Source organism: Callorhinus ursinus, unplaced genomic scaffold, assembly GCF_003265705.2.
Source record: "Callorhinus ursinus isolate GAN/ISIS: 27379988/994484 unplaced genomic scaffold, GSC_fseal_2.0 scaffold1, whole genome shotgun sequence".
Lineage (NCBI taxonomy): Eukaryota > Metazoa > Chordata > Mammalia > Carnivora > Otariidae > Callorhinus > Callorhinus ursinus.
In genome coordinates, this window is record NW_027397063.1 from 39414428 (window position 1) to 39430624 (window position 16197).

At 37.1% G+C, this 16197-nt stretch overlaps 1 protein-coding gene across 12 annotated transcripts in view; it reads left to right on the forward strand.

The window, feature by feature from the left end:
• Positions 1-728: 728 nt before the first annotated feature.
• TFG (trafficking from ER to golgi regulator) overlaps positions 729-16197 on the forward strand; it is a 32630-nt gene continuing 17161 nt past the window's right edge. For 3 of the 12 annotated variants that reach the window (XM_073892698.1, XM_073892709.1, XM_073892710.1), the window contains exons 1-5: positions 729-978; positions 2722-2791; positions 4771-4997; positions 7768-7851; positions 13646-13792. In XM_073892698.1, coding sequence (XP_073748799.1) covers positions 4814-4997; positions 7768-7851; positions 13646-13792 — 415 coding nt within the window. In that variant the 5' untranslated portion in view covers positions 729-978; positions 2722-2791; positions 4771-4813. Of the gene's footprint in view, positions 979-2323; positions 2435-2721; positions 2796-4770; positions 4998-7767; positions 7852-13645; positions 13793-16197 lie in introns of those variants that run through there. The other 9 variants (XM_025873389.2, XM_073892707.1, XM_073892690.1 and 6 more) reach the window with 8 other exon arrangements.

Sequence of the window (16197 nt, forward strand, 5' to 3'; positions counted from 1 at the left end):
AAAGTTGCTTGCAACTTTTTAAAATAGCACTCCCTCATCCCTAGATTTCAACACTTCCCTCCACAAAATGTTGAGTTCAGTCTGAGCCAGGGCACTTATTACATAAAAACGCTTATTTAAAACCAATGCTTTAGGTAAGAGAGAAGGAAAGAGTATATAGGGCAACGCTACCTTATCCCCCAAAAAGGCTTCCGGAATTTAGTAGCCTTTTCCTTTTACACACTCACAGGTTCGTCCTGTCTCATAAACGCTATTAGGAACTCCTTGCTCACAAACTGATCCATCCCCATTCCCAGCACAGCGCTTGGAAAAAGCGTAGGCGCCCAATAATGAATGAATTTGTGGAAGGAAGGCGGGAAAAAAGGATTCGTTTCTTCGAGACATGGCTAGGAGAATTACAATGGTCGCAAAACACCCAAAATTGGACAAATGCCCACTTTCGACCGGCTCTCAAGAGTCCACAGCAGCAAACCACGCCCCGCCCACGGGCGACAGACACGAATCTCAAGCTTTCAGGAAAACCGGAAGTGCCTGGTCACGCCTTGCGCATGCGTGCATCCGTTCGGCTCACACTGCTACACTCCGTCATCCAGTGAGAAAGCAGAGACTTCGGCCCACGCAGGCCCGGGCACAGTCAGCCCCGTGCCCTTGCCGCTGCGCATGCGTCGTGGGTTGGCCTCCCGCTGTGAGGCGGAGCGAAAGGACAGATTTTTTTTTTTTTTTCTTGTTCCCGCCCCTCTTCTTCCCCCACCTGCCACGTACTGGGCCCGAGATCTCGCTAGGCTTGGTGGGTCCGTGCGATTGGCCGCGGCCCGCGCGAGCTTACTAGCGAGGTGCGGCGGCGCCGGCGGAGGGCACCGGAGTGGGCCGTGACCGCAGCCACCCCACGACGCCCCGGAGCCAGCCCGGCGTCGGCCTCGCACCGGTCAGGTCAGCGGAGATCCGCGGGGAGGCGGCCGCGGCAGCCTCGGCAAGCCGGTATGGCGGCTGGGGACGGGGGCGCGGCCGCTCTCTCGACAAGGCGGGCCGGCAGACGAGGAAGCGCTGGGAGGGCCTCGTTCGAACCGGCGGGTACCGGGCGGGGGGCCGTGGGAAGGGACTGGGGCCCGGGAGGGCCGTCGAGGGGGGAAGGGAAGCTGGGGAGGGGGAGGGGATGGGAGTCCCGCAGGCCACGGTGGCAGGGAGGGGGGTCTCTTGGGGTTGTTTGGGCCAGCAAGTGCTCTCTCCGAGTGCCTGGCTCCATGGGGTTGGACTGCCAGATGGAGAGGAGAGGAGAGGTGCTTTGTGAGGCCTGGGGGGGTCGAGCACTTAGCCCCCCAGAGGGGCTTGAAAGGTGAGAAGGTTGAAGAATAGCGCCTATGGGAATAAGTTTATTGGGGTCACCTAAGAGGAACCTTGTTCCTTAGCTCTGTCAGGGCTTAAGCGCCGTCTGGAGGCCCAACCCAGTTTTATAGTGATGATGATAGCGAACTTTGTTTACTTTACTATGAACCGTACTAAGTATTTTAGATGCATAATATCATTTACTCATCACAAAGATCCTTTAAGTTTAGATACTCTTATTTTGCATATGATGAAAGTGAGGCTTGGAGAGGTACTTGCCTAAGGTCACAGGGCTGGTAGTGGGAATCTTCCATCTTACTAGTCAGGCAGGATTTATGACTCCTTTGATTCTTTGGAATAATCAAGCGTTGATTTTGCTTGAATTTCTTAAAATTGCTACGCTGTGAAGGTGCCTCAGCAGGCCCCTCTGAATTCGTGCGGGACTTTACCCACAGGGTTAGTGGAACTGGAGGTTTGGCCACTGAACCTAGATTCTGGTTCCGGAGACAGGCTTTTTATGTGCCTCTGGGCATGTCGCTTTATTCTTCAGTGCTAAAAACAGTGTTCCTGTTGGAGGGTTTGGTAAATTAGTGGCTGTGTCATTTCTGGACTTCAGAGGGAGTGGGATATGGACAAGATGGGAGAAGAAAATGCTCTAAGGATCTCCCCAGCAGTCCTGGCAACTAGTAGTTCATACCAGTCTCTACCTGGTGACGAGTTAGAGAAAAAGGGGACCTGAATTCTGTTACATAAGAAAATGTGGGAATGGGATTTCTCCAGGAAAGGAAATTTTGTGGTGTCCTTAGTTTTGTGATGATTGCGTGCATGTCTTGAGGAGATGTCTCTACAAACTGGGAACAGCCTTCTCAAGCCCTGGTTTCTGGCCACAGGGAGTTTACAGTGCATGGGAAACACCAAGGAACAAGTGAATTTGCAGGCAAATGTGGCAGATTCAAAGTGAAACAGACTAATGTTTTCAGATCCTTTGGAACTGAGCAGTGAACAATCCTCCCACAATCAAAAGGACGTACTATTCATTACATCTGATGTTGGAAATTTCTCTTAATTAAGAGTGTGTTTGTTGGGGATCACTTCTGGCTACATAAAAAAGGTACAATGTGAAGGTCTGACTTAGAAACTGACCCTAACAGTACAGCTTTCTTCTCCCAGTCCCTTATCAGAACTTTATTATTTCTCATTCATCTTTTGTTCAGGGAACAAAAACAAGTCTTTAAATACCTACTATATGCCAGGCACTATTCTAGGTGCTTTTAAGAGTAGATAATAACATCTTGCTGAAGCTAAGCTGTGGTCCTTAACTATGTTATTGCTGGTTTACACATCCTGTGGGTAGGAGGAATAACATATTGATTTACTGAAGTTCTTTATTTCTTTCAGACTGGAAGGTAAACAAGGTGGAATCTTTACCATTTTGTTGAAGTGATTATACTTCAGAGCTTGGCGCATAGTAGGTATTAAGTAAATGTTTCCTGAATGAAGAGGGTAGTTTGGCTAACAGGTGAAGAGGTTTTATGGAGGTTTCAGTTAATCACAATGTTCATGAGAAGTCCATTGTGAGCATTGGCAGATAAAAAACTATTCTATTTTACTTTAAGACAAGCTTAACATCGCTGTGTAGGAACACAATCCACTTTGTTCTGAACTGACCTTAGAGTGTTAGATATAGTATTTAATGCCCCATTTTAAAATATATTATTAATAAAGCTCTGAAATACAAGTATTAAAAAAAAAGGAAGAGTAGAAAGAAGCAAGGGGAAGGACAAATTGTGGAGGGTATTTAATACTAGGCTAAAGGGAGCTTGAATTTCATCCTGCTGAAAAAGGGAAAATCTGAGGATATAGGCCTTCGGGTTTGACTTTGGATCCTCACTAAATGTCAGAATTTTTAAAAATCTGTTATAACAACTGGGAAGTTTATTTCCAAGCTATCAGTATGTGATTTGTGGGTCAGTGCATCATGGAAAAAGAGTATACTTTTCTAAGATAAAAAGGAAAGAAAAATATTAATAAATGTAATCTCTTCAAAATATGGCAAGGAGGACTAGAGACATTCATTTAAGGAATAGTTAGAAGGACATAAATATGGAATCTAATCTTATACACCCACTAAGGTTTGGGGAGGGGTGAGTTACAGAATATTAAGAGACAATAGTGCGCAGTCTTACTAGAAAGCTCAGGAGGATGTCACTCATTTGCCTTTTCTCCTTAAGTTCCCCAAATAGGAAAACTAGAGAAAATGTTAATGTAGTCTTTTTTACTTTAGAGAGAAAGATGTGAGACTCTATTTTAGTGTTCACACATGCTTTTCAGGGTTGTCATTTAGTTATAGGCTAATAGAGTGTGGAAGCCAGTATTTATTTGTCCTTCATGTAACAAAATTGAATGACTACCATGTGCTAGGTACAGTTCTAGACTCAGGAATACAGTGAACAAAACCATTTACTTTTTTATTTTTTAGTAGGAAAGGCAATACAAAATTAATAAATTCTTAATGTCTGGTAGTGATAAGTGCTTTGAAGAAAATAGAAGCAGGGTAAGAAAGTGAAAGAGGATCCATTTTAGCTTAGGTGGTCAGGACAAACCTCTGAGAAGTAAACATTTGATCAGAGATCTGAATCATATGGGAGTTGTGAAAAAGGCTCATGACAAAGGGAACAGCAAGTGCAAAGCCTTGAGTTGAGAAGGATAACTTAAAGTATGGGTGCAGCAGTGTAACCGGGGAGAAAAGTAGGAAATGAGGTGAAATACTTGCCTAGGGGCCAGAGGCCAGATCCTGACCTTGTAGTTCTGTCCTTTACTAAAAGTGAGCTGTGACTCTATTGGGAGATTTTAAGCAGAGTGACATTAGATTTTATTTTAACAGGATAACCCTGATGTTGAGAGTGGATTAAAAGGAGGCAAAGGTAAAAAAGCAGGCAGACCAGTTAGGAGTCTTTTGCAGTAATGCAGGCGAGAAATGATAGTGGCTTGGATCAAGTTGGTAGAGGTAAAGGTACTGAAGGGATTGGAATATAGAGATATTTTAAAAGTAGTGGCAACTAGATTTTTGGCTATTTGATGGACTTTTTTTTTTTAAAAATCATGAACAGCTAGAAGGAAGAAATTGTTACTGAGATAGAGACTACAGGAGAAGCAGATTTTGCAGGGAAGATCAGGAGTTTGTTTTTGGACATCTTAGTTAGAAATCTAAATGGTAATGTCAGATAAGCAGTTAGGTATGTGGGTAAAATAATAATACGCAAAAACAATAAAACTTGTTTTTTTAGGCACATAATAGACTTATCTCTGGACCGTTTTAACCTGGTAACGTTCGAACGGTGACTCTATTTTGAAGGGCAGAATTTCTTAGATTCTAATAGTAGTGTTGCTTTTCAACTTTTAAGATAAGTTTGTATAGCTGTTTAATCATCAAAACGATTTTATCAGTCTTTCCGTAGAGTTGTATGTACAGAACATCCTGGAGTCCACCATGAATGGACAGTTGGACCTAAGTGGGAAGCTAATCATCAAAGCTCAACTTGGGGAGGATATTCGACGAATTCCAATTCATAATGAAGATATTACTTACGATGAATTAGTGCTAATGATGCAGCGAGTTTTCAGAGGAAAACTCCTGAGTAATGATGAAGTTACAATAAAGTATAAAGATGAAGGTAAGATTGTTTCTAAAATTAGTCATTAGAAGTCTAGGTATGTGGGGTTTTTTTTTCCCTATCTTTTATTGAACTATCTCAATAAAAATTTTCTTCCCTTCTGTAGTAATTGAGTACCACTTAACTTAATTGGATGTTTATGTAGTTAATTATAATTCTTTTTATAAGTTAAATAGATAAGTGATTTATTATTAGAAATGGGGTTTTAAGTGATAGAACTTTCATATATATTTTTACAAGCATTTTTTTTTTCTTTTTTGCTCATGCAATTCTGGTTTCCTTTTTGCTTTTAAAACCAAACTTTAACTCATCAGTAGGTATTGAATGAAAAAGATTTTCATGACCCACTAAGTGTGGGAAAGCTGGTTGAAACAGAAATGTGTTTCTTTACTGCAGGAATTTTCAGAACATATAATATGCTGACGTACATTGTCAGTTTATGGTATGCAATGTCCCTAGACTCATCTTACCACAAAACCATTTTTATGGTAATGGATTTTACATGACAAATGTTGCCTGAAACACACAGAATTTTAATAGGAGATTATCTTTATTTCATTTTCTTTAAACCTGTTTTCTTTATAAACACCTTTACTGAAATTGTGCTTTAGGTGGTTACTAGTTTCTTTCTTACCACTGAATTTATTTTCAGTCTGTTTCACCTCGATCTCAGTACTTGGCACTGCTACCCATACCATCTTTTTAAAAGTACTCTTATCCCTTAACATCTCTGCCACTGCTGCCCTAGTTTTCTTATCACTTACAGCTGCTTCCCTGTGTCTCTGTGTGCTGGCTTAAAGTAATACCAGCTGTTGATAATAGAAATGTTAAAATTTCAGTGGTTTAACACTCAAGGAATCATTTAGAGACCCAGGTTGCCAGAAGCTCTCTAGTGTTCAGCACATGGCTTACAAGCTCACCTTGAGCATTAACATCCAGCAGGTAGATGGAGGAAGACAAAGTGTAGAGGATTACATGGGGGATTGTAGTCTCTCGGCCTTAAGGTAATGTATATCATTTCTGCTCACATCACATTGGCCAGACCCTAGTCACATGGCTCTGCTGAGAGGTCAGTGGCTTTGGGTATGTCCCTGGTTGGCCCACTTTCCAACAACCTACACTGTGGAAGGAGAGTATAAATCACTGAGGATCAGCTAAACTGGCCATTTAGCTGCAGGTATAATTCTTTTTTTATAAAGTATGATCAAACCGTACCCAAAACTCATTTTTAGTTACCTGTTTTAAAGGATGGAAAAGGAGAGCAATTTCTTCCTGTTCTCTTCCCTAGTATAATCTCATCTACTTAAAATACATTGGCTTTTACTTCTGACTTCCAAATGTGTGTCTTAATTTACCTCAAACTTGGTATAACTTAAACTGACCTCATTATTTATCTGGCTTTCTCTTAACTCCCTTATTTTTGTTTAGGGCAAAGGTTGGCAAACTTTGCTTTAAAAGATCAGATAATATCTTAGCACTGTGGGTCATTGAAGGCCTCTATTTTTCTTTAAAACCTTTTAAAAAATGTAAAAACCATGCTTGGTTCACAGTCCTATAAACAAGGATTTTGACCATTGTTCTCAGTTTATGGACCCCTCGCTGAGGGTGTTCTCATTGTTGAAAGTTTGTCGTCCATCCACATCCAGTTACCACATTGAATTTCTTTTTCCATGGTGTTTCTAAGTGTTTTGAATTGCACAGATTTGTGTTCCATAGACTGTTGGGTACTAGGGTGGAGGACTGGCTTAGGTAAAGTTTTTGCTATATATATTCTAGTTCTTTTGTGAAATTCAGAAAATAAAAAAGGTAGTTAGAGAAGGTTTCCTTTTACATATATACTTTATTAAAAATAATGTTTAGAATTCCTGAAGTTGAACATTAGATATGTTCTAAGAAGTGGGTCTGGTTATAAAGATCTAAAAACAATGGTAAAATTCTCAGTTATGGCTTTTGTTGCCACCTTTGTTCAAAATAAATCTGTCTAATCAGTGTTAAAATTGGTGTAGCAGAGCAGCCTGGGAGCAGCCTCCCCAGGACAGAACTGTCATCCTCACGCCCCGAACCCACCTGTGTCTGTGAAGATACCTGGCAGAGGCCCCTGATCAACTCCTTGCATGTGGCTGCTTTTCTGTTCTTGTTCTCTCTAGAGAACATTTTTCCCCTAGCCTTTGAAAGCTTTTGAAACAGGCAGCTGATTATAATATTCTTTAACCTTGATCTAGGAGATTACAAAATCTTGTGTATATGAATATTTTTTCTAAGGAGAGTTAATAGTTTTCATCTTAGTATCAAAATGGTCAGTAATCCTTTTAGTTACTGTTATAATAGCTTCCCCTCCCTTTGTATCAGTGGTGTTTTACCGTACTTAGGATTAAAATTTGAATCTTGAGAATCTGCATTTCTTTAACTTTTGATAAATATATTTAAATTTTTTGGAATGGAAAGATTTTAGTCTAAACCAGTAATTTATTATATTGCTACCATGAATATCCTGGTGACTTGTAAAAGATCACTTAATACAGCAGTCTTAGTCATGTTTTGGTTCTTCTTATGAGAATATGACAAATAACCTTGATATAAAAGTGATAAGCAAAATTGATAGAGTAGTCTTTTGAACAAATACATCTTTCCTAGATCCTTTAATATTTGCCTAAAGTTTTTATGGGAGATTCTAATTATGCTCTGTGATCTACATTTAGATTTTAAGTTAATGTATATCCTGGTTTACTGCTGACACACAAATCTGAAACTTCTTTTTTTTGAATTCCAGATGGAGATCTTATAACAATTTTTGATAGTTCTGACCTTTCTTTTGCAATTCAGTGTAGTAGAATACTGAAACTGACATTATTTGGTAAGTGGTAAACCTTCTAATAAATTTACTATATTGTCCATTGTATTTTTCTTGAAGACTTTTTAGCTTCTCTCCTTTTATTTTTTTAAAGATTTTATTTATTTGAGAGAGAGAGCACGAGTGGTGGGGAGGAGCAGAGGGAGAGGGAGAAGCAGACTCCCCTATGAGCAGGGAGCCCAATGTGGGGCACTGTCTCTGGACTCCAGGATCATGACCTGAGCTGAAGGCAGATGCTTAACTGGCTGAGCCACCCAGGCACCCAGCTTTACTCCTTTTAAAGACTCAGAATTAAGTAATAACTTTTTCAGCTATATCTGAAATTTTGAGTTATCAGGCCTAATTATATATATATATATATTTTTTTGAAGATTAATAGGAAGTAGGCATGTTTAAATTCTCCATCTGCTCAGTGCCTTATGTAGCAATGGATGCCACATATAGAAGTATTTTCAGGATTGGAAATAATTACAGGGTTAAAACTACTTTTATTAAATTTTAGTTTTATTAAGTTTATTCATTTTGTTAAGTTCTTAGTATATATAATTATCTTCTATAACATGTTTTTATTTCTCAGAGCTTAACATATAGGCCTCATACTGTAGACATTATTTTTTGAGGAGTACTTAAAGATTAAATTAGAAGTAGATTTGATAAAAAAATGAATATAAGCTTAAGTATAATCTTTAGATTTTGTTTTCTTATTGACATTAACAAATTTGTGAGGTGTAACTCTTAAGGGATAAAATAGAAATGATTACAGAGTTAAAGTGGTAGTATGATTATGTAAAAAATAAAACCTGGGCTTTTTTTCTGGATGTTTTGTTTAACATTTTTAAAAAGTTACATGGCACTGAACCTTACAGTTCCATGAAACATGATGTTGGCCAGTTGGTTTAATTTGCATTTATTTCATGTCCATCTAGGAAGGATGAATGTGAATCAGATTTTAAAATGCTAATAACAAATAAAAACTGCTTAAAGTTTTTTTAGATAAAAGGTATTGTTTTACAATAATTAATCTGAGATACTTAACCACTATTGCCCTGAAGGTTTGATAAACTGAAAACTTTCCTTCCTGAAATACTGAGGACAAGCTAGATCAACTATTACAAATGTGTTTTTTGATATATATACCTGAACTTGCTCAGGAGAGTAAGAGAAATGTCCAGGGACCAAAAGATAGGTGAAATTAAAAACCAGTACTAGAAGGACCAAGGGCTGAGACTTGGTATACTTTTGGTGGTGATGGTCAAGGTTTTATTCTGCATAATCTAAGAACTAATGATCTGGTGTTTACATGGTAGAGACCTTGGGTCCTAGACCCTCAGTGAACTATACTCTAAAAAAGAATATTATAAAAGGAAAATACCTCTTCATTGATACAGGAAAAGTCAAGGAATTGATACAGGAAACTCTTGTACCCTGGGGCTGTTGGGTTTGTGAAGGCTTCTTTAAGGATTTATAACTGTGGCCCCTAGGTGGGCTGGGTTTAAGTTTAAACTATCTGCATAGTTTGGGAACTTGCAAGCCCAGATACTACCATAAAAAAATGCTAAGAAGCAGAGGCAGAAATCTCTTAGAAGGAGTGTGTTCTCAATCCAGGTCACAGGCTTCTCCTAGACAGAATCCTGTTGGTAAATTTAGAGTTCAAGTAAGACATGTGAAACAGTCCATGTAAGCAAGAAACAATGGCCACAACTAGTAGTAGGAGGAGACTTCTAAGAACTTTAGTTTATAGAAGTGTTCATCTATAAAATATGCACTAAGAGTTATTAGATATAAAAGAAAAAAGAAATGTAAGAACAAGGCACTATGAAAAAAGAATAAACAGATTTTAAAAACAAATCAAGGTAACTTTTGGAAATGAAAAATATTAAAATTAAATACAAAGTGGAAAGGTAGAACAACAGATTAGTTACAGTTGAAGAGAGAATTAGTGAACTGGAAGGTAAGCTAAAGAAATTATAGAATCAAGCACAAAAACAGAGATGAAGAATATGAGATAGAATTTGAGAATGAGAAAGTCCAGCCTATTTCCATTAAGACTTTAAAGAAGGAGATAATAGGGAATGGAAATATTTGAGGAGGTAATGGCTAAAGAAATTTTCAGAATTATATAAAAGAAATAAGCTATCAGATTCAGGAGGCACAGTGAGTCCTGAGCAGGATAAGTAAAAATTCCACTGGACATGCTGTCATGAAACTGGGAAATATGTAAGGCAAAGAGATCTTAAAAAGTAGCCTGAGAGAATAAGAATGATCACCTACAAAGCAATTAGGGTAGACTTCTTCATAGTAATAATAGAAGCTAGAGATAGTAAAGTAACATATTCAGACTGTTCAGAAAAAAAATAACTGGGAAAGTACCTTTCTGTATTCTGCTAAGCTCGAGGAATAAGGGGAGATAAAGAACATTCTCCGGGCACTTGGGTGGCTCAGTTGTTTAAGTGTCTGACTCGATTTTGGCTCAGGTCATGAACTCAGGGTCATGAGATCAGCCCCTCATTGGGCTCTGTGCTGAGCGTGGAGCCTGCTTAAGATTCTCTCTCTCCCTCTCCCCTGCTTCTGCACCCCTTGTGTGGTCGCTGTCAAAAAAATAAAAATAAATAAAAATTTAAAAAATTTTTCAAATAAAGACTGAGATTTACCACTCATGGGCCCTGTTAAAAGAATTTTTTAAAAATAGTTCTTCCGCAAGAAGGAAATTGAGTCCAGAAGAATGGTGAAACATGCAAGAGATTGTGAGCAAATAAACTTGTTAACATGTACATTTAAATGAGCACTGATATAAAAAAATAGCTTTAGGAATATAAAAACAAGATGGGACAAAAATGCTGATTATATGCAAGACAGGAGGGGATGATAGGAATTAAAATATTTTAAAAACTTGTTTGGGAAGAGGATACTAATTAACTTTAGATTTTAAAAAATTGAAGTATACATGTCTGAAATGTAAGAGTGATTTGAAAAAGACTAGAAATAACCACTAGAGGGAAAAGGAGGAAACAATACCTACGTGGTTCACTAGACGTTGAGGAAAAGAAGCAGAGAGAAAGTTTGATAAGTAGAAAGCACAAAGTACTAACTACAATACACATAAATGGACAAAATGTACATGTTAAAAGATAGCCTCTCCCTGGAGTTAAACAAAATCTAGTTACACGCTGATTATAACTGGGTGATGGACATTAAAGAGGGCATGTGCTTTTATGAGCAGTGGGTGTTATATGCAGTTGATGAATTACTGAACACTACATCTGAAACTAATGCACTATATGTTGGCTAATTGAATTTAAATAAAAAAGAGACGTAGTAAAATATTATGCAAAGTTTGAAAACGGCTAAAAAATATACTAGACAAACTCAAAGCTAGCTGGTAATACTAATAGAATGGACTCTAAGTGAAAAATTCATTAATAATAGTCACTTCATAATGATAAAAAGTATAATTCACTGGGAATATGTAACAATTCTGAACACTAATGCAACATAGCCTTAGATTTTCCCCTAAGGAAAAATAAATTCACAATCATGGGAGAGCTTTTAAGACTCTTCTTAGAAACTGGTAGGTCAAGCAGGTTCCAAATTAGTAGGGATAGAGAAATTTTGAACAAATCAAATACTGGCTTGGTCTTACACATCTAGCAATCAGGAAGGAGTATAGTTTTTTGGAGTACATATGGGCATTTGTAAAAGTTGACCATATAGTGGTTTTTCCAACAAATTTCAATAAATATCGGAGAAGAGATATCCTAGAGGTTATATTCTCTGGCCTCATTAGAAACCACTGGACAAAAATAACACACATTATGGACTTCTTAAGATAAAAATACACTTTTAATTAACAAGTCAAAGAAGAAATTATAATGGGAATTAGAAGTAATTAGTTACGACTTTATATAACAAAATTTTTAGAGTGTGCAAAGGTAAACTTGATTATTTGTAGCATTCAATACAAGAAGGACAAATAACTTAGAAGGAAAAAATAATAAAGAGCAGAAGTGAGCTAGAAGTCAGGGAATTGATAGGATCAACAATTTTGAGAAGATACAAAGCAGCAAACCTCTATTAAGGTTAAAGTGAAGAAAGAAGAAGACACTAAGCAATGTGAGGGATGAAAAGCGGCATACCACAAATACATTGCAGTGAGGCAGAATGAACACCATGAACAATGGGATGTCTCAGGAAAAGTATTAGAAAGGATTTTTCATAGGCTTGTGTTTATGTTAGATAATTTTTGGATAAAATTCAAGGAAGTGGGACTTGCCCGAGATTGGATGCTGTTGGGAGGTGGGGATGGTCCTATGATTTGAGTATCTTACTAAGTCTTAGGCAGAAGGTGGAGGAATTAATTGAGGCTAAAGCTTCAGTTGGTAAAACAGCAGTAGTCACTCATTTTAGCCAGGGATGTTGGTCATTTTTGTGGTTTGGTCATTGTTCTTGTTTTGTCTGAGTTCTCACATGATTATGCAGTGGCTCTGTTTTTGTCTTCCTCTATCACACACAGTGATCTTTCATTGTTGGTGTTGTTTAAAGTTGTTCATGTTGACCAAGAGAACACCACAGCTTACTTGTGAGTGCCAGCCAGGCCAGCTTCTGGCAGCACTAAGGCCTGTCTTACAGGACTAGGCCAGTTCCTGCTTGTCAGGAGCTGCTTTCCTCCTTTTTAGATAGAGAAAACCCAGTAGTACCCTAAAAAGTGAGTAATTAATTAATGTAGGTAGGAGATTGTATTGAACTTCCTCATAACTATATAGGGAGTGCGTAAAATAGGGTCGTCTTCACAAAACTTATATCGATGGTTTGATGTTTGCAACTTACCTAACAACTTACCTAACAAAAAACTTCCTGAGCCTTTATCTTCAAATGGATTTCCTTTTTTAATTTGTTTCCTTGGGAATTTGTATATATGTGTACCAGCAATGCAAAAAGCCTTTTAGTTGAGTTCAATTTTTGGACTCCTATCTTGAAGCTTGCACTCAGAGCCTTGTCGTACTTTTTTTTTTTTTTTTTTTTTTTTTAAGTAACCTTAGTGATGATAGTCTTTGTTGCTGGATGAAGGATTTCTTTTATTTTTTTCCTTTTTTTATTTTTAAGTCAGCTGAAAGTCATTTCCACAAAATATTTAAATGAGGTAATGTTACCTTCATTTAAAAAAAACCCAATGATTATTAAATAATCTCTGATTTTTTGTGGTTAATATACTGCTTTTGGAAGTAACTACTTTGAAGGACAGTGGTGATTTGGATTCATGAATTCTGCATTTTTTTTTAATAGGTTACTTTTTAGGTCAGTTATTTTAGGTGGCTGTTTTTTTCTTTTTTTAGGTCAAAAGTAGGCAAGAGGGATAACAGCTGTCAGTCATGTTGCACATTTTAACACATATGTATAGGATAAGGTATTTAGGTGTTTATAATACTACTTAAAGAATATAAAAGAATAGTGTGGTGAAAAAATGAGCTTTTGAAGGTACATAGTTTCTGTTAAAAATACATTAAAACCTTAATTTAGTTTACTGTAGTTTATCCTAATAAAACTTTTTTTTAATCATTATGATCATGGGTCATAGATGTGCATCAACCAAGACTGAGGAATATTTATTTTTTCCAAAAAATAAATTATTAGTAATAAAGAATCCTTAAAAAGTTATTTAAATGACATCATTAGGTATCTTGTTTGATTTTGTTTCACTTTTTAAAGAAATCACATTTGTTTTTCCTTATTGCTGTTATTGTGTTGCTATATTATTTAAGAACATTGCCTAATTTTAAGCAAATTAATGCTTTTATTGCAGTTAATGGCCAACCAAGACCCCTTGAATCGAGTCAAGTGAAATATCTCCGTCGAGAGCTAATAGAACTGCGAAATAAAGTGAATCGCTTGTTGGATAGTTTGGAACCACCTGGAGAACCAGGACCTTCCACCAGTATTCCTGAAAATGGTAGACTGTGAATCCATTTTATTCTGCTTTTTCTTATGTCTTTTTAACAAAATTTATTAAGTTATTATTTTAATTCCAATATAGTTTACAGTATTATATTAGTGTCTGGTGTACAATATAGTGATTCAGCAATTCCATATATCACCCAGTGCTCATGAGACAAGTACACTCCTTAATCTCCATCACCTTAAGAATCTTTGTCTTGTCTTTTTTTTTCCCCTTTGCTCATTTGTGTTCTTTCTTAAATTCCAAATATGAGTGAAATCATATGGTATTGTCACTTTGACTTTTTTTGCCTAGCATTATACACTCTATATACTCATACCTTTTTGCAGATTTTTTTTTTTTTAACTTTTTAAATAGGAGTAGGTTGGCACTCCTGTTGTTACCTTTTCTTATTCTTGTCTCTGCTAGTATTCAAACCTGCCGTCCTTTAGGATTACCGGGAAATTTTATTTTACCAGTTCCTGGATCTCATTATAGACCTATTAGAAGGTAGGGATCAGGAATCCCATTTTTAAAGTGCGCTCTGGTTGATTCTTTACAACTAGTCTTAAACCCCTGGATTTATGAATAGGTTAGTTTTCAAACCCCTTTGACTCTTTTGGACCCTTTTCATTTTAATAATTAATGCACCTTAGGAATTGCAATTATTTCATGAGTTTTAATGTGGCATATGAAGTAGTTTTAAATAAAATAATTTAAGATTACTACATTCAAATGGTATATTGTAAAGTTTATCTTAAACACAATTTTTAGTCATATGCAAAGAGAAACTTATTTTTTTTCCATTTTATAGATGACATGTACTGTTTATATTAAAGCAAGGTTTATTGACAAATTTGGAACTGATGTAAAGTTTTTGGACCAAATATATTTAACAGTGTAGACTGAGGTTTATGTATTAGGGCTTGAAAGTAGATTTTAAAAAAACTGCTTTCTTCAACTTTTTTTTTTTTTTTTAAGATTTTATTTATTTGTCAGAGAGTGTGCACACAAGCAGGGAGAGGGGCAGGCAGAGGGAGAAGCAGGCTCCCCATGGAGCAAGGCACCCGATACGGGACTCAGTCGCAGGATGCTGGGATCTGAAGCTGAAGGCAGATACTTAACTGACTGAGCCACCCAGGTGTCCCAAGCTCTCTTCAATTTTTAATATTCTTAGATCTGGCACTTAAAAAACTTACGTGGTTTCTTTTTTTTTTTTACAATTTTTGTGTTTGCATTTAAATTACATGCTTAAAACCGTCTATATTATGAAATAGTAATCTTTTTATAGAGTTATCCAGACTATAATGGGCTTAATAGAAGATGATTTTGTGGGAGGAGCGTCTCGGTGGCTCAGTCGTTAAGCATCTGCCTTCGGCTCAGGTCATGATCCCGGGGTCCTGGGATCGAGCCTCTGCTCGGCGGGAAGCCTGCTTCTCCTTCTCCCTCTGCTTGTGTTCCCTCTCTTGCTGTGTCTCTCTCTGTCAAATAAATAAATAAAATCTTAAAAAAAAAAGATTTTGTAGGGAAGTGGCATTTTATAATCCCTTGCAGCCATTAGAGTCCCAGAAATTGTATTTTTGGCTCCATTTTAAAGTTTGGAGTTTTCTTTCTTTAGTTTAGATACAGTGTAAATAAAACTGCCATTTTCTTTAATTTGCCTCTTTCTCTCTTCCTCCAGCTATGTGGAATTGTATTAATAGTAGATTCTCAATAAATATTTGCTGATTAGTAATTTCTAGTTCCACCTCTGTATTTCAGAACATATTGGAGATTGGCTGAACTACTATAATAAGATCTAACTGGCCTTTTTAAGATGAAACTTTTTATATTTCAGGTCAAAGCAAATGGCCTGGCAAAAAGCTCCAACTTTAGGTCAAGAATCTGAAAAAAACTTTTGACCATTTTGTCAGAAGAATTCATAGATGCTAACACAACAATATTTGCTGATAATTTCAGGGGATTTAAGCATCTGTAGAATGTTATGAAAATTCAGCAAGTGTAGCCAGTACTGTGCAGAAATAACCTATAGTAGCCTGTGTTCTGCTATAAGGAATAGAATTACAAGCTTTCAGGTTTGGTGAAACAACCTTTCTGTTCTCACATATTTCTTGCCACTATATTTACTACATCTCTTTATTAACCTTTTATTTTCATATGTTTTATTATTGACTTCTCACCGATGTTAATGTAGAAGATGTTAAAACTGGTTTCTTCTCTGCATCTTGGAAATTAAATCACATATTGTTTCTTTGTGTGGCCTCCCTTCTTGTCAGGTACCCTATCCCAGTTATCTAATGAGTTGAATAATACATTCTGTGCTTTAGTTTTACAGACGGTTGTAATTTATTTTTTGTATCCTCTCCTGTACTTAGCAAGATCACTTACCTCTTGACCACCTGCCTTCTATGAAATTGCCT